Here is a 25,877-nt window from a genome sequence, read left to right on the forward strand (position 1 = left end):
ATATATCATAAATTTTAATTTTTACGATATACCATACTAAAACAAATAACTGACTTTATAATTCATTTATTGTTAATATTATAATTATTTTATTCAATTCGGTTTAAATTAACTTTAGTTGATTATTTATAATAAAAATTTGCTAATTTATTATTATTTATTTATTTACATATGTTAAATTTAAGTACAGCAACGTCAATCACCAGAATTAATTTCACAGTTACACTTATAAATTATTACACAAGTACCACAACAATTCCTCTATAGTTACAATGCTCTGCTCCGTTGGGATCCCAAGTTCCTGTTATTAATATAATCTATGTATAAATAAATACATTAGATTTAACTTATTAATAATAAGTATCACACAGCTTGGGTCCTTAGCAGTATTAAATTACGTTAATTTATATTCTTTTTAATTTAAACATGTTACACTTTCTCCTTGATTTTGTATTGAAGGACATTATTCTCAAATAGGAGGATAACATAATTTTTTATCTCTGAATTGCAAAAAAAAAAATATATTCTCAACTACAGTAAAACCTTAATATAAAGTTATAGAACTTAAAATTGCAATTTTAACATTGTACACATTGATAAAAAAGTTTTTAATAAAATATTTTTTAATACTTTTTTCATTATCAACAATTTCAGAAATTTGTTTTTTTTTCGATTAAATGCACATCAATATACGAAAACTATACAATTATTTTAAAAATAATTCTCTGAATCAGATACCGGTGTACGCATTTTTTTGATTAATGTGAAATACGTAAATCCGAAATGTGGGTTCAAAAATGCTAACTGGTCAAAACAGAAGCGAAACATATGATTTAATAGATTAACATATTTTAAAATATGTATGTATGTATCTATACTAAAATCACACGGTTTAAAAGTTATTTCGGTAGGTGTCAAAACTTTGGTGTCCAATCAACTAGCAAATTCGAAATAAATTTTCGATCTTTAAAAAGCAACAAAAACTGTATGAAAGGTTCTGATGCAGATTAGCAAACTAAAAATAAAGATATTGGAGAGGAAGTTTTCAGCTATTAGAATTCGAATATTTCCAAATTTCCTCAGTTAGCCATGAAGATAAAGTTCTCTACTATTACAACTATATGAGTAAACAACCATAAAGCCAAAATTGGAGGTTCTAATATAGCTGACGAGTGTAGAATGTCGTGCTCATTCTAAATCAGTAAACTAGACATGGATATAATGGAGAAAGTGTCCAGGTATTAAAAATATAAAATATAGCAACAACAAAATTTGTATCAGCAAGCCAGCCTCGTAATTATTAACAAAATGGTGATAATGAATAAAAACAGATAATTGTCAAAAACAAAATTGTGTTGCTGATCGGTAATACATCAAGTTTTTTGAATAATAATATTTAATTATTAATAATAATATACATATTTGTTATTAATTTATACATACATATTTGTGTAACTCTTGCTAAACTAAAACACAATTTTGACCGGCGAAATATACTATATAAAATAACCTTGATCATTAATTTTAAAAAAGAAGGGGTATTAACGTCATATCCGCTTCAAAAGAGTACTCAATAAAGCATTTTCTCCACAAAAAATTTTAATTATCGTAAGAGGTCTAAAATCTCCACACATTTATAATTCTAAATTTAAACTATTCAAACATTAAAGCTATTTTCCAGCCCTTCATATTACTTTATTATAAATAGAGATATGGGTTTTACTCATACAGTTCATATAATAGCGACATAGTTTTTATGTGTAGTATAACACTTGCCACATAAAATTAACCGGGCAATAAATTTCATAACAGATATAGAGCAAGAGTATTGAAGTTATATCTGTTTACAAAGAAAAGTTATATATGTTCATTTATCGAAAAACGTATTGCAATTTTTTTATGGTGTTATGTTTGTTGTAAACATGATAGTTGTAGATTTAAATAATATTAGTTCAGTCTAGATGATCTACTGATCTGTCCCGAATTCCACCTCAATTTAAGTTAATATTTAAATTATATAAAATTCCATGTACGTTAACAGAAATCGACCATAAGAAATTATAAAAGTGATTACAAAATAGTTAACTTTATTTTTTCATTTAATTTTTTATTTATTTACATATTGCACATATTTGTATACAATATGTATTCTTGCAGACTATTTAAATTGTTTAAAGAATAACATTTTAATCAAAAATCATAATATTTCTAAAAATGTTAACAAACCGTAATTACTGGCTGTAGCGCAATTTTTCCAAAAATCTAATCTCAAAGTTGAATTGTCGTTACTAATTATGTGCTTGTTTAAAAACAAATTTATCAAATTTATCTAAATTTAAATTTCTTGTAATTGTTTTTTGCTGGTAGAGTAAATAAAACTGTTAATTAATTAAAAATTAATTAACAATAAAAGATACTCTTTGCGTTGTTGATTTAATTTCAAAATTTCAATTATATTTAAACAAAACTACTTATTTACAAAAAGTATTCGATTTAAATTTAATTTAAATAAAAAATTACTTAAGGGCTTAATCGTTAACTGACCCTCAAATTTATATTCATTAATAATGAATTTCTCTAATACTAAGTAATAAATAAAATTATATTTGTCACTATAAATAATCAGTCGTGCTATGGTTTCGATAATTTCACTTAAATAGTTATTTATTAATTTTTTATTTAATTTAAAACTAATTTAATCTTTATTAAACGAAAACTTAGAATCTGAAATTAAAAATTTAAAACTCTAAGTAAAATTTATTGTTTATATTGATATATTATATTGATGACATAGATATATAGGAAATATATTGTAGTTTACAGAATTAAATGCATGGGTTTATAAGGCAATGCATTTTCCCCCCTCTCCTGAAATAATCGACCGAATAATACTTTATAATATTTCATAATGAAAAGGGTGCCCATGGTGTAATGGCCGCTCTTAGTTTGTATATATCGATGGGAAAGTAATGATTTTGTATATATGCAGCCAGTTGTATGCAGCAATAAAACCAGTTTCCTGATTTGATGACCTTTGTGCTTTTAGGAAATTATTTAGTATAATGGCTGTGATAATTTATTTTAAATTTTTTTTTCCGACAGTTTGTACCCAGTCCCAGTAACAGACTATTAGCTGGGTTTGTTATGTTTGACCTAATTGCACTTTAAAGATTTGTTACTGAAACCAGATAGTTTATCAGATATGGATTAGAAGTTAACAAATATCCTATGATACAACATTAAGCTCCTGGTCTAGGTGTGTCCTATGACTTTATAGTTAGTAACTAGCATAAAAATAATGTCAGTACTTCGAATTTTTATCGAATTAGTAATAATTTCGGAGTCATTGCAATATTTTCGAATTTCGAATTGCAATATATGGTATGTGTTATTAAATACAATAACTAACAAATACAACTAATTAAATAAAAATATAAAACTAATAAATAGTTTTTTATTTGTTTACAAAAAGTCTTTAATAACAAAAAAAAATTTTGTTTTTCAAATGAATTACTTGAAAAATTATGACATATCACAAGTCGTTGTGCTGATAACTATTAAAATTGCCAAAGTACTGTTATTCTATACATATATACAATGCTATATAGCTACTGCATGATTTTTTTTTTAATTTTTGGTTGTTCTTGATATAATGGACGCCTCAGTGTACTTTAAATACATATGTTAAATTCTTTTTAATTTTTTCATTATTTATTTTTGTTATGAGATATAATTTATGCTCAGATATTTAAATTCCAGTTGAGTAAAGAAACCAGTAATGATTTGCATTACGTTTATACATACAATAAATACACTTTGACATTTCTTTTCGTCTTTTAAGTTTATGAATTATTGTATATCAAAAATATAATTTTATTATTTTTTTTAAAGCCTGTTTTTAGAACGTGTTTTTATTATATATATATTTTTTTAAATAATTCTTTAAAAAAGTTTTAAAAGTTTAAAATAAATCATTTTTCATAAAGACATACATATATGCTATACGGATATATTCGTAGCGTTAGACTACTTTACTTTTAAGCTTAGCCAAAATATTTATTGCAAAAATTGTACGTTTAACTTTCGGTTTTCTTTTTTACCATTTCGTAATTTTAACACCATTCAATATTTAGATACAAACTATTGAAAATTCAATACGAATTGGTATGAATTGGTATGTTTAAGTAACAGTGTATCTTTGTATTATTGTTATTATTGTACACAATTTCTGTTTTATTTACACACCTTTCGCTATATAAACTGGCGGTGTGTCGTAATCACACAACTTTAAAAAAAACAGACAAAACTTCAACCTCCGAACTTGCCAACTTCACAGCTACGACCGCACTAAGCGTAAACTGAAAAAGTATCGCGAACAAAATGCCTTGCTTTTATAGTAACGTACGACGATCGTGTGCTGTGCTGATTGTTAGATGAAAAAGTTACTTTTTATTGTTCATGTTGTCGATATCAAAGTATCTCATATCAAAGAAATCAGAGCGATACATTGGAGTATTTTCATGTGAATCATGTGAATCATGTGAAATACTTGAGTTTCTGAACTTATCTTGAATCATGCTTGAGTACTAAAACGAATGCAATTTTAGCGAACAACCTGGAGGAAATTATTTTCAAAGAATCCAAATAGTAATTAACTTATGTACATAAATTGTATGAGTGTTTTGTGTTTACATACTTATGATTACTTTGAGGTTCTGAAAATTTCCTCATCACTATTGAAACTAAGCTACTGACTGAAATACAAAAACAATAGCTTATGGAGACAACTTTACATTTTGGCTCTCTTAGTACGTTTAGTAAGTAAGGTTCGTTTCTGGTTAACGTGCTTGTTCGACTGCACGTTCAGCGCCGATTAAGACTATAGCATTTATTCTGCAAGTTACCATGTACTATGGCGCGAGTTAAGTATTGGTAGTAACACTGGTTTATCTGGTATGTTTATTGAGTAAAAACTTTTATTTCGAATTGCGTATATAAGAAATATTAAAACTAATTTTGATATATTTCGATATCTGTATTTTTATAAATAGTTTTAGTTCATTAAAACCTTCACAATATTTTACAAAATTACGAGATAAAAATTTAAAAATAAAAATATAAAAATAAAAATAAAAATAAATATAGAAATTTGATTTTATGAAGACACTCAATCAGTGACTTATTTAGTTAGAACAAATAAATTAGTATTTTTTTTTCTAAAAAAAACTAAAAAAAATGTTGTTGAATTTAAATGTTAAAAGATATGAACTTTTAAATGTTTTGATAATAAAACAAAGAAAAACATATTATTGCTTTTCCCATTGTATCTTTGCCTTTTCAAAAACCTTATGTGCGCATACGTTTGAGTGTTTCAAACTTGTTTAAATAAAATAACCTATAACATTTAAAAACATTTTTGGACCAAAAGCAAAATTAAATAACTCATTTGCGTCTTTCTTTCTTTAATTCACCACATAATTTAAATTGTTTATATTCAAGTCCACATCTAGAAAGCATGTATTGACGTAAAGAAAAAATATACGAGTATTTAATGGATTTGAAGCACGTAAAGGAATTTACAATTTGGTCTCACTCGTATGTCGATTATATGTTGATTATATGTTGATTATATGTTGATTGTAAAATACATTGACACAGCGTAAAATAATATATGTACTCACATTACAAAGGAGTATTTGAGATATTAAAACAAGTTGAACAGACAGACATTTCTCTCTTAAAAGCATAATTTATTATTGCATAAAATAAAATTCTTAATATTATTTGTAAAAGCGGTTATACTATCACGTGAAATGTACGTGTATCAAACGCCCACAAAATTCTTTTCTTTTAGATTTTCTTCATATTCTCAGCAAAATTATTGATTGCATGTAATCTGGAAATGTTAATGCAAGAATGAGATTTACTGCCACTGCACTTTATATTTTAGAATATATTCTTTTGAAAATACCTGTAGATATGTCATTGAAATTAAGGTATTCCTTGCAACTTTACAAGTACTATCGACGAATGTGAATATAGTTATCATATCACATTATCGCTAATGTTTTCTAAATATATGCATTTAATAGGTTATCGATTGCATATGCAGTAAGAAGTATGTTATATGAAAATTTTAGTTTACTTTTGCACTTGCATTACATTGCGCTTAGAATTCATGAACTTAGTTGTCAGTATTATGTCGTTGCTAACTTATGCCATTAAATCAGCGATGCTATTGTCAGCAAAATTTTATGTTCTGTCTGCTATAATTTAAAAATCAACTTATAATTTTAATAAATTTTTTTAACATTGCTTTACGATGGACCTAATTTTGGAACCCGAGCTAAAACGGGTTGTTTGCACGACTAACTGTCACTCGCACCAATTAATATTCTAATTGGGGACAATAAATTATTTCTCAACAGGTTCGTTAATCTAACCTCAGATTAATCTGAACTCAAATTATTAACTAAATTCTTAACTAATCTTATCTTTCAAAAATATAAGTGAGGAAAGTTGCAGATTTTGTAAAATGTGGAGTGAAACTTTTGCGATTGTAACTCAACTAACCCGACACTTCTAAACGGCTTTCATTAAACTGCACTAAGTCTAGCATCTTGAACGAAAAGTTGCTTTGTTTTTTTAAGTAACCTTAAGCTACAAGACTCTCAAGACCATTATCATTTTGACCAATAATAACATCCGCAAGCAACTTTTGTAGACTATGTACTATTAAAGTTATTAGACTAAGAAGGTAATATAGGTATTCAATAATGCTTCAACTAGATTCATCATTAATATTACATTTTGAAAACTCAACTTTAAGTACTCAAAATTTAAGTTAACTGTGATGCAGTTGGTGAGAATAATAAGCAATTCTTTGTGGTCTTTTGAAGAACTATACATTCTATTTCATAAGTAATACATTTAGAGGTATTGCCCCAACTTTTAAATTTAAAAACAACATTGCGTATTTGGTAAGAACAAAGGAAACTTTGGTTTATTGGTTAGTTGCAATGGCAGGCCATCAGATGACTTTTTAACTACCTCAATTACCGATTTTTCGCCATTTTGCTAACACATTCCTAGCAAAAACCCTTAAGCTAGAAGAATGTAGACTAAATCCATGCCGTAGTATTTATATAAAATAATAGATCTTTACTGCTGAACATTCTGCAAAGTCGTCAAAGTAATACCTTCTTAAAAACCTATTTCTTCTAGACACCCAAGCCGGGTATTAACAGAGAAACTGTTCATTGGGGTCTTTTCCCTGCAAGTTTCTACAATTTCTGCAGTGTGGAATATAAGGAATGTACAGTTTCTCTGCTTGGGTACCTATACACGAATATACAGAAAGAAGTGTAGTAAACCTTACAGTATTCACACGATTCCTTTTGATGAGTTTCAAAGATCTGGTTTTATGTGCGAACCAAAAAGTTGCACATGACTTAAGTGTCTTCAATTTGTTATTGGCAAGCTAAAGAAAATAGAGTTAAGTACGTTTTTTAATGATCTCTAGGGTAACATAAACCAGTAACGCTCGGAACGCATCCAACAGAACGGGCTTAATTAAAAGCTTTCTCGTACCCTTCGATATTCCTATGCCTAAGGGCCCATATACGGGTTATATCAGCCAGCCGGTTTAGCTCGTCGTTTGCTTCTATACATTTTTTTTACTATCTTTGATTTTGCGATGAGGGATTCAAGAGGTGTGATATGCCAAACTGTAGATAAAAATCGCAAGTAAAATGTGGTTAAATAATGCTGACCTACGATTTAGGGTGGTAGAGTATTATAGATTTCGTGTGGCTCACACATGTATGAGACAATGATGATACATTTACACACACAACTAGTATCTGAAAATTATAAATAAAATGTGGGTTACCTACAAATCGGATAATGGTTTTCACGATAACGTCACAAATATTATTTTTGTAAACATAGGAAATACTTTTTTTAGGAGAGAGGTTTAAGAAGTTAATTTAATTTTATTTTTTAATTTTATTATTGTTCTTTGTGTGTTTCTGTCGCCCATAAGCATAATAAACAAAAAATATATATATACGAGTATATATTTTTATTTGAACATATTTTTGACTATTAATACACAATCCAGTTTTCTGACTTCGAACAGCGCCACAATTTTTAGATGAATTTTGTTGCTTAATTCTTGTATTAACCGATAAACACTTTTCCTTTTTTTAACGTTAAGCAGACTAACAACATTTTCAATATTAAAATTTGTATTACAATAAATTAGAAAAAGCTTAATCTGTCTAGAAATTCGAATTTGGAATTCCAGGTGGTAGTGCTTAGCACTTAGCTCACTCGTTTATTTCTCCCACTTGAATTTTTAAACGCATTCTTCTATTACGACAAATTGCAGCAACTGTAATATTACTGGTCTTGTTTCTAAAAAGGTGTTTGTTAGTGTTAGCTAAAAATATTTATTTATTTATTTATTTTAAAATTTTAGAAACTGTTTAGAATTTTTGCATACAGATTGTATTTTCAATAATTGTTAAAGTAAAAATTTATTTCTTTCATCAGGGTGTGCACAGAATTCTTTATATCTGAAGCTCAGAACCCTGCTTGAAATTTATTCAGAATGGAATCCGGTGCATTGTGCACACAACGTGAGTGAGTTAAAAGTATAATACACGGTACACGATTTCTGATATAGATTTTTACCCATATAAAACAGATACGGAATGTATAACATTGGTTCCAGACTTCAATGAGTACTAAAAACGCAAGACTTTTACCAAATACTATATGGTAATTTGATCTGCATAATGTTAGGGCAACCCTGAATAAATTTCTAGTCTAGACTTGTTTAATCTGTTAATGCATTATTATACTGGTTTGTTTTCATTATACTGCTATACGAGTAGGTGTTATACAGTTCTTTTGTTGGCTATAAATATTATTATTGTAATAAATATCTACAAAATTTCTAGCTAAATTAATGACGAAAAAGAAGAACTAATGAAACTTATGATAATAAATTTTTAAATAAATAATTAGTATGGATATGTGATATTAATTAATTCGGCCACAAACAAAAAAATTTTATAATGACCTTGACTTCGATTTAAAACCTTTTAAGAAGTAAATCACCATAAACATATTCATATTCAAACACGTTGTGAAGGGAAAGATACACTACTATTTTTTCGCTGGTAAATTACCAGTGGCTTCACCAAATTAAATATCCAAAAAAAATAATAAAACTGGAACTAACAGATCAACTCGAAAACGGCAAAAGGCAAAACGCAAACAAAGACTTATATAATGTTGTAAATATAAACCGAACTAACCTGAACCCAATGCGAACTTGCAGATAAACTGGTATCTGAACGGCTGAAGAAACGGCAAACTTGTATGCACGCTACTTTATGTGTCAGAATATTTGTATCTGAAACAGTTACGTAGATTAGCAATAGAAAATCACTTTACGAGTAAAGCGAGGAAAAATATGCAGAAGAAAGAGCATTTAGAAAATTAAAAAGACTACTGGTATCTAATGGGATTGTAAAGATACAGTTTGACTAGGGGACCTTGTATATAAAAGTTTAATGCCTTTCACTTGTTTTAACAGTACAAGAACGTTCCTAATACTAGTGTTTAAGATATTATTTCCGCCTCGTCAAGGTCATAACATTTAGTTACTTGCATATTTGGTATTGCAATCTATAAAAGCTTGGGGTAACATTTACATATCTTTAAACAAAATTTTCGAATGGTTTTATTAATGTAATAAGTATAGTAAAACATTGTGTTTGGAAAGCAAATTTCTTTCCAACTTCATTCCTTTTTTATGTTATTACAAATACTGTGCCATTTAGAGTCGCTGTTTTTATTTGTGTATAAAGCAAAAAATTTTTAATAAAAGGTAATTGACTAATATCGGTACATACATTTTGAATTGGTACTAGTAATCAGTACATACATTTTGGATTGGTATTTTAAATAATTGTTACTAGTTTATGATGATTTTCACAAATGTGTGACCAAAATTTAATTCGCTTTTCTTAAATACTAAGAAACTAGGCTCTGTTGCAATAGTAAGTACACAAAGCGGTATGAATTATTGATTATTCTTATCGAATTATTCATGAACGTACATCTTTACAGGGTCTTAGGCTCTCGTTTGATTGCAACACAAAAATCTGGACACTCTCAATACCGACACTTCTATCTATAAAACACAATTGTTGTATGGTTTAATACCATTCGTATATTTAAGTTTCTGTGTACATTAACAATATTTGTTAACAGTGGAGCACCATTGCCAACAGATGTTACTTCGGGATAAGTAAGGAATTGAGAAATAAAGCTCTCTCTCGACAAATAAAAATCACGTTCTACAAATCTCATGATTGTCCCACTACCATATATAATGAAGAAGCTTGGATAATTACTAAGAGTGATGAGAAGACGTTGGGAGCATTAGAAAAAATTTTTCGGAAGATTTATGGTCTCTTACGCACGGAAACGAGTATCGAATTAGAGGGAGCGATGAGCTGTACCGTGACATAATGAAGCGTATAAAAATTCAGCGGCTTCGCTGGCTTCGTCGTGTCGTGTCGTGCGAATAAAAGAAAATGCTCCGGCTAGAAAGGTGTTTGATTCGGTAGAAGAGTAAGATTTATAACAAGATATATGTCTTTACCTAGCTAACAATCTGAAAATCTGTTAGATTTTTAAACTAAACAATCTGTTTAAAATAAGACCCTAAATAGGATCTCCGATACCTCTTTGATTATGGTAGGTAAATCTTAACAAATTCAAAAAAGCTACTCGCATATATTACATACAATTTTCTCTTATATTTCAATACTAACAATAAGTATATTTACAATTTTTATAAATTTCTAAAAACGAACTACTTTCGTATAAAAAGTTAGTTGCAGAATTCTCTTGATTTCAATGTGAGATTTTATATGTCTATATAACAATCTGGCAAGCAAACTGTTATCACTGTTAGCTATGGCAATCTACACTGAAGTAAAGATCATATTACAGAATAGCATTAAAGTTAGGTTATTGTATGTAGATAGAATAAATCATCATTTTTAGAAAATGGTAGGGTTAAGTATAAATTTATATTTACGGTGCTAATATCCAGTGGCTAGTCACCACTGTAGTACAGGTATTGTCATTGAACAATATACTGAGGGCATGGCTTTGTAACCATAATATGGTTATGAGGCCGTAACAGTGACAAAGCTCAACAAGCTGGAGTTAGGAAAAAGTATATAGATACTTACCGAAATTTTCTTTAAAATTTAATGATAAATAATTTTTTAATTCCAATATTATTTATTCAATTTTAGTCTTATTTGCTACATTTAAAAACTTTATAATAAGGACTAAGAACAAAATACAAAATAATAAAAATGTCCATTATATATATATATCTGTATGTACACATTTCACTTTCACATTTAACTTAAATACAAATTTAATTAACTATTTATTTATTTATCTATACATTACAATTGTAATTTAAATTTTAATATTTTGTTTATTTATGTTTCAAAATATTACATTTACTAGAATTCATTTAAGTATATAAATTTAAAATCAATTTTACAAGTACATATATATGTAAGTCAAATGAAATTGATTAAATTCTGGAATGAACTCTTATTTGAGTAAACATAAAACTGTGTGCTTTTGAGATACAAAATTTAATTTAGTGTTAGTGTTAATTTAAACAAATTCTCGAAATATCTTTAAGGAAGGCACTTAGTGTTTAAACAAAATTTCAAATAATTAACACATAAACAAAATAGTGTAATATAAGCATCCACATATGATGCATTTTCATCGCACTTAACAAATAAATGACTTTAATATAAAAGTTATATGAATATTTTCTTATTGCTAGTGTTAATATAGTAAACACCACCTTAGTAATCCAGACAATAAATTATTTAGAAAATCAACATTTTAATATAATTTACAATTGATAATACCATTAATATTATATTATAGTAATCGCCAAATAATGTAAAACATTTTGTCTTCTATTTAATAACTAAGCTGTAATTTTACTCAAAGGAAGTAGTAACAGTGCCTTATTGATAATGTTGATGAGAATCACTATTCGGAAGAAAATATTAATAATGTTGATGAGAATCACTATTCGGAAGAAAATAATAATAATGTTGATGAGAATCACTATTCGGAAGAAAATCGCTAAGAAAGTTCAGAAGGTAGGGATGTACTAAAAAATACTGTTGGGCTTTCAAGTACAAAAGAGGATAGGATCAACTAACTACCTTTTAAATGAGAAGGCAAAAAATCTTGAGAATAGTTTTAAAAATATGATTTCTTCAAACTGTACATAAATTATATTTGAATGGTACAAAAATCATTTATGCCTCAATCAAGTCAAGTTCACAAGTAGCTAAAATTTTAATATTTTTCCCACCATTAAATAAAATTTGTTATTGTAGATAAGCAGATGCACACTTTTTAATGTCACATTTTTATTTTATTTTATTTTGAATAAACAAAACATCATATTTGTTAGCCACAGGCAAGGATTTGGTATGGGGAAATACTGGTAATACTAAAAAAATACTCCCAATCGACATTTGAACTAATGTTGTTTTCATTTTAAAACCATAATTTGGGAATTAGTTTTCGAAAGTCACACCTATAACTATATCTTTCTGAGACTAATGTTATGGAAACAATATGCTCTACAAAGTAATCTCGAGGCAATTCGGACAAACATTTTAGAAAGCATGGGTAAATATATAACCACAGTGTATAATAAAGATTCCCTTTAGATTGCCGCAAAACTTCGTATTTGTATCTCTTACGTGTCTGTTAAGTCCATTAGTATATTTCCAGGTCAAATATTTTAATCAAAAAACTTTCTTTATAATTCAATTATTTTTAAACAAATTTTGCTTGGTTGAAATAGCACATTATTACATTTGATAACATAAAAATCTTACAACAGGATCATGACTTCTTAGCCGAGATATTAAGGCTCTATTTTTTACTATTCAAAAAAGTCTTGCCAATTTTTTTCTTGAAGTTATTTTATTTTTCCCGAAACTAAAAAGAATTAATCAATCCACATTACGGGATATATTTTCAGTTATAAGAACCTACTTATGTGGTACATTTCTGAATTTATTAACACATGTTAAAGCAAAATCAACTTTTATACACGTAATTGATTTTATGTGTAGTTTGATATTTTATTTTATCATATCTGTCTTATGTTGAGGTTTTTCCGAGTTAGTGCAACTAGGCACTTTTACTCTTTCTTAGGTGGGAGGTTTCTACAGAGTCCCTCCCTTCTTTATGACTAATTAATGTATTCCTCACAAGCTTCGCTGTTTATTCGATGACTGATCTAAGATCTGCATACCGTCTCTATCGGTATATAATTTCAGAAGTATATACTGACTTTAATTTGGCAGTTTTTCTAAGATAAACTTCAATCTCTTGAAACCAAATAGTACATGAAGAGTGTCTGTAAAGTATTATTTGAAAGTCCGCCCTTACTCAAGGTCTTATTAGGCCCTTAAATACAATGCTGATTGCTGATTTTTTAAGATTTTTTAAGGTTTTTAAATATAAAACGTGTATATAATGATCTTAAATTTGTTTCTCCTTATAGGACTCTTAGAAACGTAAAAAATTATTTGGAGGCTGTGAAATAGATCTATAAGAAAACGGTGTATGAAGCTTTATATAAACAAGTCAAGAAAAAAAAAATGATTCCATAACTTATGGTATAAATTAGAAACATTTCACGTTGCTAATTTCTCGCCAATTGACTAAGTATAGGTGTAGATACAAACAGATGTGATATGGTATTTATAGTACAATATTGTATGCCTAGAGGTAAAAATAATGACATTATTTTTTTTTTATTTTACTAAAAACTCATATTTCCTTTTTACTTAATATATAGTTTCTATTCTTTACACTCTCATTTTTAAAACTACTCAACTGGTCGATTGTGTCTGAAGAAACCCCAATGCGGTGTAACATTTGATCTATTTGAACGTGCCCATGTACCGTAATTACTTAAGGTAAATGTATATAGTAAACTACTGTACTATTTGGTATCACATCTGTATGCATAATATGGTCATTAAACACAAAAAACTGTTGAAATTATAACATACATTGTGACCGAAAAGTTTCCGGAAATAAATAAATAAAACGCAAAATTCTTAATCTTCATCAATATTTATTTTATCTCCTTCAAAATATGCTCCATTAGAAGCGATACACAAATGCCAACGTTTCTTCCAATCATCAAAACATTTTTTATAGGCGCTTTCCGGTATGGCTTTGAGTTCCCTCTGCGAATTCTGTTTTACGTCTTCTATGGATTCAAAACGCGTTCCTCTGAGTGGTAATTTGAGGTTGGGAAACAGGAAAAAGTCACACGGTGCAAGATCAGGTGAATACGGTGGCTGTTCGATGGTATTTATTGAATGTTTGGCCTTAAAATCGTTGATAATGTTGAACAAATTGAGGTGAATCGGAACAAGCCGGGCGTTGACACGTCGCATACACAAATTGTCCACCAAAATCAAACGAGCCATCTCACGACCGATGCCTAGCTCTCGTGCTATCTCTCTAACACTCACATGAGGATTTTTGAACACGATTTCCTTTGCCTTTTCAATGTTTTCGTCGGTGGTAGAGGTCGAAGGTCGTCCAGAACGCGGCATGTCTTCGACGGTCGTACGACAGTCCTGAAAGGCTTTGTACCACTCATAAACTTGAGTTTTCGATAAAACTGATTCCCCATAAGCCTTTTGTAGCATTCGCAACGATTCTGCACACGAAATTTCGTTCGAAAAACAAAATTTGATGCAAACTCTTTGTTCAATATTTTTTTCCATTGTTTTTTTCGCAACGCACTACTGAGGTGAACTGGTTTCAACAGCTGCCGTAAACGAACTGTCTGACAGATTGCGCTCATTTTTGGCATAGTAATTAAGGACAGTGCTGCCAAACTACATAAACTTAAAATATCGAAAAATATACAGCGCGCGAATTTTAAATGAGAATTTCCGAAAGCTTTTCAGTCACAATGTATATCACAACAATTAGCAGTTTATTGCTCGGTAGTTTTATTTTTCTTACCATAACAAGGCAAGTGCATCATAATAATTATCAGTTGAGCAAAATTGTTCCCCAATTGAAACAACTGATTTCATTTTATTTATATTTCTTTTCAAATTAATTATTAATAATTAAATTTTTATCACAACCTTCATAAAGGTAAGTATCATCTTGAACTTAAAGTATGCAATTATTCGGAATTATAAAATTTGCTAACCATTCGTTCCTTTTATTTGAGAGTTTACAAACGAACCCTTGCTTCTGTGAGGAATCACAACAACACCAATTTTATAGCTTAAGTCGAACATCAAATACGTATCTTTAGGTACAATACCCCCAATTTTATTTATCCGTAATTAACATTACTCTGGAATAGATGAAGTATCCCGTGCAGCAAACACGGTATAAACAGTTATATATGTATACAATCTACTACTCTCATATAAAAGAAACCGCTTCAAAATCAAAAAATCCAAAAAAAAAATATATATTTAAAGTCTGGAAATGTGTCTGGTGATTATGTTGGCAACATAAGACAAATACATTTTATAAACAACATTTTGTCACTGTTACTCCAATGTTTGCCCTAAGAAGTCAAAGTACCATTGTACTCATATGCACAACATGTCAATTTTTTTCAACATCTAATACAACTTCTAAGTTATTTAAAAAACTAATAACTTCCATTTCGCATATAATAATATATTACTAGTCCTCTTCATATGAAGTTAGAAACAATAGCGTCGTTTCAAACTATCATTACTTGTTATTTTCTGTTGAGAATCTTGTTTACTTTTTCTTCCTAAAGTTAGACTAGGTTGGGTAATGTGGGTATCGTCGTTCATATTAGTTTGTGACAATGATTCCATTTTGTTTTGAGAAGATTGTAAAACACAATTGCTTTCTGCTGAATCAATAATGTGCCCCGTTTTTCGATTACTCTGTACGACAGGTGTTAACAAGATTTGTGGAACTTTTTCATTTTTCAATGGATTCTGTCATCCGTAATAGAATTGTGAATCAACTGGTACACCGGTAGAAAGAGTGCGTGGTGCTGTCCCATCATATGATGGCTGTTGTTGTAAAACTGATAGAGAGGCAGTCGGGTTTATGCAGACTGTTGATGTTGATGACATTGGGTTGGTATTTGATAGTCCTGTTATTTGTTGATGTTGTGGTTGCAATTGTTGATTTGTGAATATATTTTGAATCGGTTTCTGTAGATTTGTTGTATTTGGCGGTCTCGGAATACCTTTATCTGAACTAATAATGTAATCTGGACGAAAACTCGGTACAGTAGTGTAATGCGTCAGCGTTGGTACAATTGCATCTGTAATAGAAAACATAAAACAGAAATAACAATGTTAATTATGAACTATTTATAAAATAATTGCAATAAAATTAGATATAAAAAAAAATATGGGAGAGTATTTTCATGTTTTTATTGTTATAATTGTGTTTTAAAATACAAGATTTGAATAATTCATTTTGATTTCTTCATTGTATTAAATAGAATATTATAAATAGAATATATATGATATTGATTATAAATTTTAATTCAGCATATAAAACCAAACTAACCTAAACTATTACCTAAACTAATCTTACCTTTAGTATTAATGCCGCATGCACTATTGACATATGTATTGGCACCACTAATCACAATTGCAGGAGCCAGTATTGCATCTTCATTTGTTTGCCTTTCTGCATTTGAAGTGTTTGTAGTAAAGTGAGTACTTGTCGAGATTCCTATAACATCAGGCGATTGTCGAAGTCCACACTGGGTTCGATTCGCTACCAGACCAGTTGTTGGACATCCAATTGCGCTTCCATGTAAGACAACTGTAGATGTCATATTTGACATTACTGAAGGACCATATAAACTCGCAGAAGGACAGTATGTTATGTAGTTCTAAGTTTTTTACGAATAAATACAAAGTTATCCAACTGTTACTTATAACATATCAGAGTAAATATTAATGATTGAAAGCTGATGTTCAAAAAAAAATAAAAGTATGTGTCGTTATTGAAGTAAACTTCGCTAACCATTTTATTTATTTATTTCTTTGTTTTTTGTTTATTTAATATAATATTAGATTTGAATAACTTACTTCATTGTTAGATACGCTTGATACAGCAACTGGAGTTGTTAAATCGATATCAGTGTCTATCTCTGAAATTGTGTCATTGAATCCATTTGGTATTGTTGTTTCAGCACAGGAAATTCCTCCTCCAGTAGTTTTAACTGACATAGGGGCTTGTGTATCATGACTTGAATCTTGACGTTTTTGAACTAATACTCTAAGTCCAACAATGATGATACAAACAATTACACCCAGTGATGCACTCACTAATAAATAAATATACAACCGCTCCTGGTCATCTATGTTGGGAAAAATGCATATATTACATACGGGTATGTACTTGAAAAATAAAATTTAGAATTAAGTAAAATACCTATAGTGGATAATTTTAAGATTTTTGTGATATATAAGTACACTGTTACCCTCTATAAATATAAATCTGTATTTTTTTCATTTTAATAATTTGATGAAAAGCCTTATAATTTCTTATATAGTTCTTCACTACGAATCTTGAATTTGTGCAAAATATGATCGGCCGCAAGGCATATGATTTATAGCATATTTAAAGGAAGGAATTAGTTTTGATGGCTCTTTCTTGACAATATAATCTAAAGATAACAAATCTGCAAATTTAATATTAATACATTAATATTAGTATTTAAATTTCCTAATAACTTTTACAAATATCTTTTTAACATCCTTAATTGGTATAATATACATAATATAATACATAATATACATATGTTCAATATACAAATTTCATGTCCCGAAACTACCAAAGGTCCAGACAAGGATACTTTGTCTGTAATTTAAAATAACCATAAGACAAAATATTAGCTTCTTCTGAATCTTTCTTTAAACTGTCTCGGTGCATTATATTAGTAGAGACAATAATAAATATACATATAAATCTATAACTAATCACTTAAATATATCATCGTATATAATCGCTTATATTGTATAAATCATAAGATAAAAGTAAATTATTTACCCTCAAGAGTTAAATCTCCGCTATGCGTCATAACAGGATTAACATCACTGATATCTCTATGAAAAATTGTGGAGTCGTTTGCTTCTAATGTTATTGTCGTTACAGATGTAGAAAAATTTATCCTATCAACATTGACTGTAGCGTTACTATAAAGTTTTGGAATTGCTTGCGATTCCTTATAAATTAAATCATCATCATACAACTCATTGATATTCCCATCAAAGTCTTCTGCTTCATCGACTTCAACTTCCGATTCATAACGATCTTTAAGCACTTGCTTGGGTACTACAAAAATGCAAATCATACATTACAAAGTTTAGTTTTCTTAATAATATAATTTCCAATAAAATTCCACTTACCACATGTGTAAACAACTTTGAGATACATTCGTGAATTTGGTTGACAGGGCGAACCAAATGTATTAGCATTGGCAGCTATATTGCACCGACGGCGACCGTGACATATTTGCATAACTGTTTCAGTAGCCCTCGAGGCTAAACACGCTTTAATAAATAAATAAATCAACCAAATTACACAAGTTGTTGGATAGAAATAAATTAATGAGATAAACGTGTCTAAAGAGACAGATAAAAATTTACTTACTTTCTTCCCTAACTCCTTGTGGTTGTGGGCATTGTATGCTCTCATATTCAGTGCGGCCAAAAGTAGCACTGTAAACAGCAATTCGGGAATAAGGATTACACTCCAACTGTGCGGCATCATTATGGCAGGCCACTTTACTGCGGAATTCATCTGAAATATGAGAAAATCGTAATAAACTAATAATAACAGCTATGTAGAATAAATCATACACTTTTATTAATTTACTTTTATGGCGTTATTTACTATTTTATTCCAATAATTAATTATTTTTAGCAATAACAATTTTAATTGAAACTCAGGTTATTTTTATTAAATGAAATAATATTCTTTCTCTTTATTAAAACATTATTTAAACATCTCATATTATATTTAAAATTTATATTAACCTTACAGAAATTTACAGACTTACAGAAATTATGGACTAAAAAATTTTTATCTGGTGCTTGTATGGACGTATTCGATATACAAATAATAAAAAATAACGTAACGAATTTTCTGTTTAAAATAACTACTCCATCAGTACCATGATCCATACATAATGCGAGGACTATTAGACACTCATTTTAATGCCAACTTTGTTAAAAAAATACTACAGACCTCTTCATTTTGTTTTAAATGTACTAATATAATTATTTATATTTTTATTTTTATTATTAATTATAATTTAAAATTGTACTAATTAAGTTAAAATATTGTAACTCTAAGATAAGTTACTTTCAAAATATGACATGATTTGAAAAAGTCAGAAACATGGGAATATGGTAATATGATCCGAATATTTTTGAAATATAATAGCCTTTATAAAATAACGCTTGGGCCATTTGAAGCATATTCTTCAGATTATAATAATGATAGATTACTTATAAATTGATTATATGGACAAAAATGTTAAATAGATAGAGTAATATCTACTTACATGGACGACATTTATAAGCTACTTCAACAATTTTTCTTCGTTTTGGGCAAGGATCCATATCAACCGCATTTGTATTTGCTGTGCTGGAACTGTGATAATTGCTATCGTAACTATTTTCGCCAACTCCGCTTGAATCCGCGTCATAATACTGTGGGGTTCCATTAAATTTACAGTGCCTTCTTTTTTGACATGCTTCAACTACAGCCTGCAGTAGTGAATACTGGAAAAAATTACATAAAAAAATATTATATCAGTATCTACATATATGATTTATAACAATTTTTAAATACTTCAATTAATAAAAACTCAAGTAAAAAATTAAAATTCAAGTCATTAATGGAAATTTTTAAGATTCATTTAATATGTCAGTATATTGCAGATTTAATTTTATAATAGTAACTGATTGTGTTAACATATACCATAATGTTGTTTAGTTATATTCTAATAAATATGTCACTAGTAGTATAACTTGGATTTCAACAAATGGAAGTCTTCATTCTGTATTCAACAATGAAAGACATGTCTTAAATTAAAAACCGAATTCAAATATTTTGTTATCTTTACAGATTCCGATCTCGTGATATCCCATGACTACGCTATTTTACATGATTTTACTATGATTATTATTCCCAATTATAAAACCGAATTAATTAATAATTAATTTAATATGTTTCGTAAATCCTCAATATAACTAAAATATAACAATTTAATTGATATACAATTTTAAAGTTAATTTTATAAAGTAATTTATTGAAATAAGAAGTTTGTAATTCTAATATCATCGTAGGTAATAGTGATAAAAAATTTTAAATTGCAAATATCTACAAGAATCAAAATTTTGATTTTACCAACCTATAGTACTTTTAAAGGCTTAAATAGCAAGGGCCCTAATCGTAACGAAAAAACGAATATATTTAATTTTGAATCAGGTATTTGGAAACCTTTCGATTAAAAGAAACTGTTATAAGGTATTTATATATTTCATTAAGGTAAATTATCACTTTTTATTTTCTTATTACAAAATTACTTATCATTTTTCAAAGAATTATCCCCTAATAGCAATAATAAAGCAATAGATGTTTGAACTATTTTTACTCATCACAGTTTTTTTGTATTTAAGTGCAGTCTACTTAATTTTTACATAGATTAAAAGAATGGGGTTTAATAATATATCCATGTGATTATTAATTTTGTACAATTTTATATTACATTGTATGAATAAATACCAACCTGTAAAGCATTTGGCCACATACAGTTTTCCGGTGTATTATGTTCAGTGTCGGTTTTGCCCATCTCAGCTGATGTAGCATTTGCGCTTGAATTCGATTTTGTTAAGTCACCTTTATTTTGCGTTAAAGCATAGTCGGCAGTGGCGAATTGGGTTGCTGCTACTTGTTGCGTGGGATAACCAAATGTGGAGCCACGCAACAAATGTTTTGCTTTTGAACGAATTGGAGTCATGTCTCCTTCAGCAGGACACAACTCATCAATGCTTACGCCATCTAAAATGAACGAACATTTTATTTATTTTCGGAAGCCATGTCTTTTAGTATTCATATCAAGGCTCGTAAATATCTTGTTATACTAATTAAGGACTATTATGATTACAATTATTTTATTTGAGAATATATGTACATATATATATGAATACAGCAATGTCAGGTATGATTCACAATATGAAACTTGGCATAATATGTGGACGCCTAAAGAAATTGAAAAATCACAATTATAGTGGAAGGATCAAATTTAGTATATTAATTTGTTATCACAAATTAGGTTGAGTCGTATCTAATTAAAATACATACATCAAAAATTGTAAAAATAATATATAATGAATTGAAAAAGTTTAGCAAAACAATTTACATATGCTTTGTATAAAATGGGTCCCAAATTTGTTAATAATATACCAAAGACGTAAATTCATTTTAAAAATGCATTTGTGTCATTTCAAGTAAGATTAACATTATATCTGGTATTATGTCAAGTCCAAAGTTAGTTGATGAAATTTAAATCCAGAACAAAGACAACAATCAAAATAATAGTTGCCGAAAAGAATTGTTTTGACGATAAAACACCAAACTATTTTTATAGACATATCTTCACATATCAGACATATTTCCTTCAAAAACATTATATAATGTTTCAGAACTAAAACACTCACTTTCGAGGAATGTTTTACAGCAACTGTCAGGCTTTAATATAGTGATCGAAAAAATGTATTTCTGAACCACGTGAAATACCCTAAAAACCAATGTTTTTGAGTTAATAGACATAATACGTAGTAATTTCGATTTTTATTTAATACTTACAATATTAAAAAATCACAATAATATATTTTTTTATATTATTTTAATGTTATTAATAAACCCTATTTTTCTTATATATAACAACATAACTTACCTTTCGCTATAAATTTGTTATATTGTGCGAACTCGATAGAAATACTAGTCCCTCGTGGGCAAGCAATTAATACCTGATCTGTATCACAAGCCACCTTTTGATATGTTCGTAATGTGGCTGACAGAAGAGCTACAGAAATCCATTTTAAGGATGCCAAGCATAAGTAATTAGATTATTATGTACGATCACAGTCATCAAATTGGTCACCGGAAAATATAAAAATATTAAATAATTAATTTTATTAGTTTTATTATTGTTAAATCATTTTATTAGTAAAATACATTAAATTTTTAATTTTTTAAATAAATAATAATAATTATCGCTTATAAAATATTTTGTATATGTGACTTAATTTTCTATAATTTATATTCTATTCTATTATATTAATTTTAAAATAGTGTTATTCCAAGGTACAGACCGATTAAAAAACTATATTATTTAGAATTTAATTTTTTACAAAGAGGGATCATCATAATATGAAAAAATCCTTAATTATTTTAAATGTTAAAAAATTTTTATTTTAATTATATAATTTTTATATAAATTTCGTAATTTACATAATTTGATCAATTATTTAAAAATGGTTTAAAGAACTTCAAAAGACATACATACGTTCCTCTTAGAATTTTAAAAAAATTTAAAACCATCTTATAACTCCTGAATTATATCTTAATGCTTACTTACTTGTCTTAAGTAATGGGCATATATTACAATTTACAAAAATATTTTTAACTGAACAGACTATAAGAAACATAATTCAGACTTTGATGTTTCTAAAAAATTTGATTGCTAACCGTTGCAATTAATATTAAAAATTATTCCGAGAAATTTGGCCTAATAAACCGATATATGTTTATCAATATACTTCTGTAGAATTTTATATATCAATGTAAAATTTTTAAATGTATTATTTCAGTTTCTATATAATTTAGCACTTAATGTAAGTGCCAACCATAATGTATTGTCTTTGGAGTTATTAAAAATTTATGACCATCCACTTATATGCGTATTTCTGATTCATTATTTCCTTGTGATTGCCGGATTCTAAACTATAACTGGGTGTTGTTATTGAGTTACGTTAATGTAACGTTAATGTTGAATAACCTTTTTTAAATAAATCAATGTTTAAGACGTACATGTTTTGCAAAATAAAATATATCACTATAATAATATAAAAAATAATCACTATATTTATATTGATTTCTCTATAACTTTTTTAGTAAATATTTGATATTGAAAATATCAAAAGAAACTTCTTTTCATATTATATTTCTTTATTTACAATTTAAATTATAATTAAAAAATATCATTAATGCTGAATATTTATTTTTTAAATTGTGAAATATCTATAACTTTTTAAATGTTTTCATTTACAATTAATAATTTATTATTTTAATGATCAAAAATTTTTAATAATTATTTTGTTTTTGGTCAATACTTAAATAAAATAAGTAAATAAATTAAATAAATTTTTATAAAAATATTTTTGTTTATAAAAAATTTGACTATATTCTACAGTCATCAGATGACTATAGAATATAGTATATATACTATATTTGTTTTTAAAACGGGCTATTATGACAATAGTTAAAATACTTTTTTAAAAAAATTTTTTTATTTTTAAAATAGTTTATTTTATAGTTGTATAAAGAATATAGAATAGAATATAGACTACACTTCTATATGGGTGTGTAGTGTTCAGAAAAGTCTTAAACACTACTAGAAATTGCACAAAGCCAGTATCTGAGAATACTTTTTACGGTGTCATGGTATATTAGGACGAATGGCATCCTCACGGACTTCAATATTGATCCGATCAAAAAATACATAAAGGATAAAGCCCTGAAACTATTGACGAAAGCTAATAGGCTTACCAACACTGCGCTATCGTATCTCAGAATGGTTCTTCGGGGAGATATGCAGATCAGAGGTCAGTTATTGAATAGCCTGATGAAGTGATAAACAATAATCCAATCAAGGCGTAGAGAGGGGTTATGAAAAAATCTAGCAGTTAATAGAGAGTAAAAGTGCTTAAGTGCACTAGCTCAACTAGCCTCAATATAATAATAATATAGAATTTAGAATACATATATATAGAATATAGTCGACATATAGGTTTAAATTAACTTTTTTTAAAAACAAGAAAAATATTTTTAAACATTATTAGTAGTATTTAATAGTATTATTTAACTATTGACCAATTAGCCCATTTTAAAAACCAAATTATTATGTATTTATAATTAGAATTATAAAATGCCTATTCTATATAAAAAAATATTTACTATTACTTAAGTATTTTTTAAATTTGTTTCTAATGAGCTATTAGATAATGGAGGGATTTGCAAATTATTTGATTTCAACAAGTTTTACGTTCTTATCGTAGCTTCCATATAGTATATGTGAAATTGTAATCAGGTCGTAATTTACACTTGATATCCTTTACAGACTGAGTTTATCTTTAATTGTTGTCTAATCTAATTGCGTGTCAGCATGAATCAGTTTAATTGCTTGCGTGTTTGTATTGTCAACACATTAAATGTACAAGGATAAGTAACGAGTAAATAGAACGAGTAAATATTTCGGAACATATTTTATAAGCTAGTCTGTTAACAGTTTGTAAAACTTAAATTATAGCATTTAAGGCAAAATTCATATAATTTGTAATAATTCAAATGTTTAGAAACAATCAAACTTTTATGCTTACCCAAGGGATCCACTCGTAAAATAATTTCACCGTACACCACATGCAATACACAGAGAGTACATAGAAACAGCAGCTTCTGTTTAGAACTTTTCATTATCCTTGCGCTCATGTATCGCCAAAGTGTGTGCGATTGTCGTAAATAAAGCATTCGTTTGGCAGAAAATCTTTTATTTTCACAAATGTCCACATTGGACTCTTAACTTTTTAAACAGGACATGACAAATAAAACAACACAGCAAAGCTTAAGAAGGCAATTTTTATGTTACATTGCCAATTTATTAGTACTTATTTTTTATATATTTTATTATATTCCACTTTTTGTTTCTCCATAATTTTGTCTTTTATTTAAACAAATCTTTTAAATCCTTTTATTGCTCCTTAAAGGACAAATAAATACAGTTGGGTTGAAACAAATATTGATGAGTTTATAGATAAAATGCTTTATTGTTTTCCGCCTACTCACATATATGTTAATATTAAATACTAAATACTTGAAATTTATTTAAAAATTTTAAAATTTTTTTATATTTCCGTTTCAAAAAATAACGAATTTTAAAACAAAGTAAAAACTACACTTCGAAACGAATATTTGAAATTATTTTGGGATTAAAAGAAAATAAGGAAAGCATCATTTTGGTATCAAGGAATTTGAGCGTGACAACGTGCTGAAACCGAAATTTTGATGCTATTTGTTCCAGTGCGGTAACTCTATATCAAAGAAATTATTTCCTTTGACAATATTAGAGTTTTAAGTGTAAAGTTGCAAAATCAAAGTATTGTAATTCAAGTTCAGTGATTTTTAAATATTGAATTATTGAATTAATAACCATTTACAAAATTTACATAAAGAAATCGATTTATTACAGAACTATAAACCGCACAAATTTCTAAAATATTCTGGTTTAATGGTTCGGAAATACAATTAACCTTTGGTTTGGTTTGATTAACCGTTTCTTTAATGCAAAGCTAGAACGTGTCGGTTTGTGGTACAGTACAGTTACATTCAGGTTTCGGTTAAATATCGGTTTAGTTTAGAAGCTATACATAACCCTGGAA

At 28.0% G+C, this 25,877-nt stretch overlaps 1 protein-coding gene across 1 annotated transcript; it reads right to left on the bottom strand.

The window, feature by feature from the left end:
• Window positions 1–15,040: 15,040 nt before the first annotated feature.
• On the bottom strand, window positions 15,041–25,075 carry LOC119684154. Its single transcript, XM_038098123.1, has 10 exons — window positions 24,822–25,075; window positions 22,118–22,246; window positions 20,948–21,219; window positions 19,718–19,937; window positions 18,802–18,951; window positions 18,558–18,701; window positions 18,199–18,483; window positions 17,235–17,506; window positions 16,732–17,035; window positions 15,041–16,453 (listed from the first exon to the last, which is right to left on the bottom strand). The coding sequence occupies exons 1-10, from the start codon at window positions 24,967–24,969 to the stop codon at window positions 16,122–16,124; spliced, it is 2,256 nt and encodes a 751-aa protein (XP_037954051.1). The 5' UTR covers window positions 24,970–25,075; the 3' UTR covers window positions 15,041–16,121.
• Window positions 25,076–25,877: the final 802 nt, after the last annotated feature.

This window comes from Teleopsis dalmanni, chromosome 2 (assembly GCF_002237135.1).
Source record: "Teleopsis dalmanni isolate 2A chromosome 2, ASM223713v2, whole genome shotgun sequence".
Lineage (NCBI taxonomy): Eukaryota > Metazoa > Arthropoda > Insecta > Diptera > Diopsidae > Teleopsis > Teleopsis dalmanni.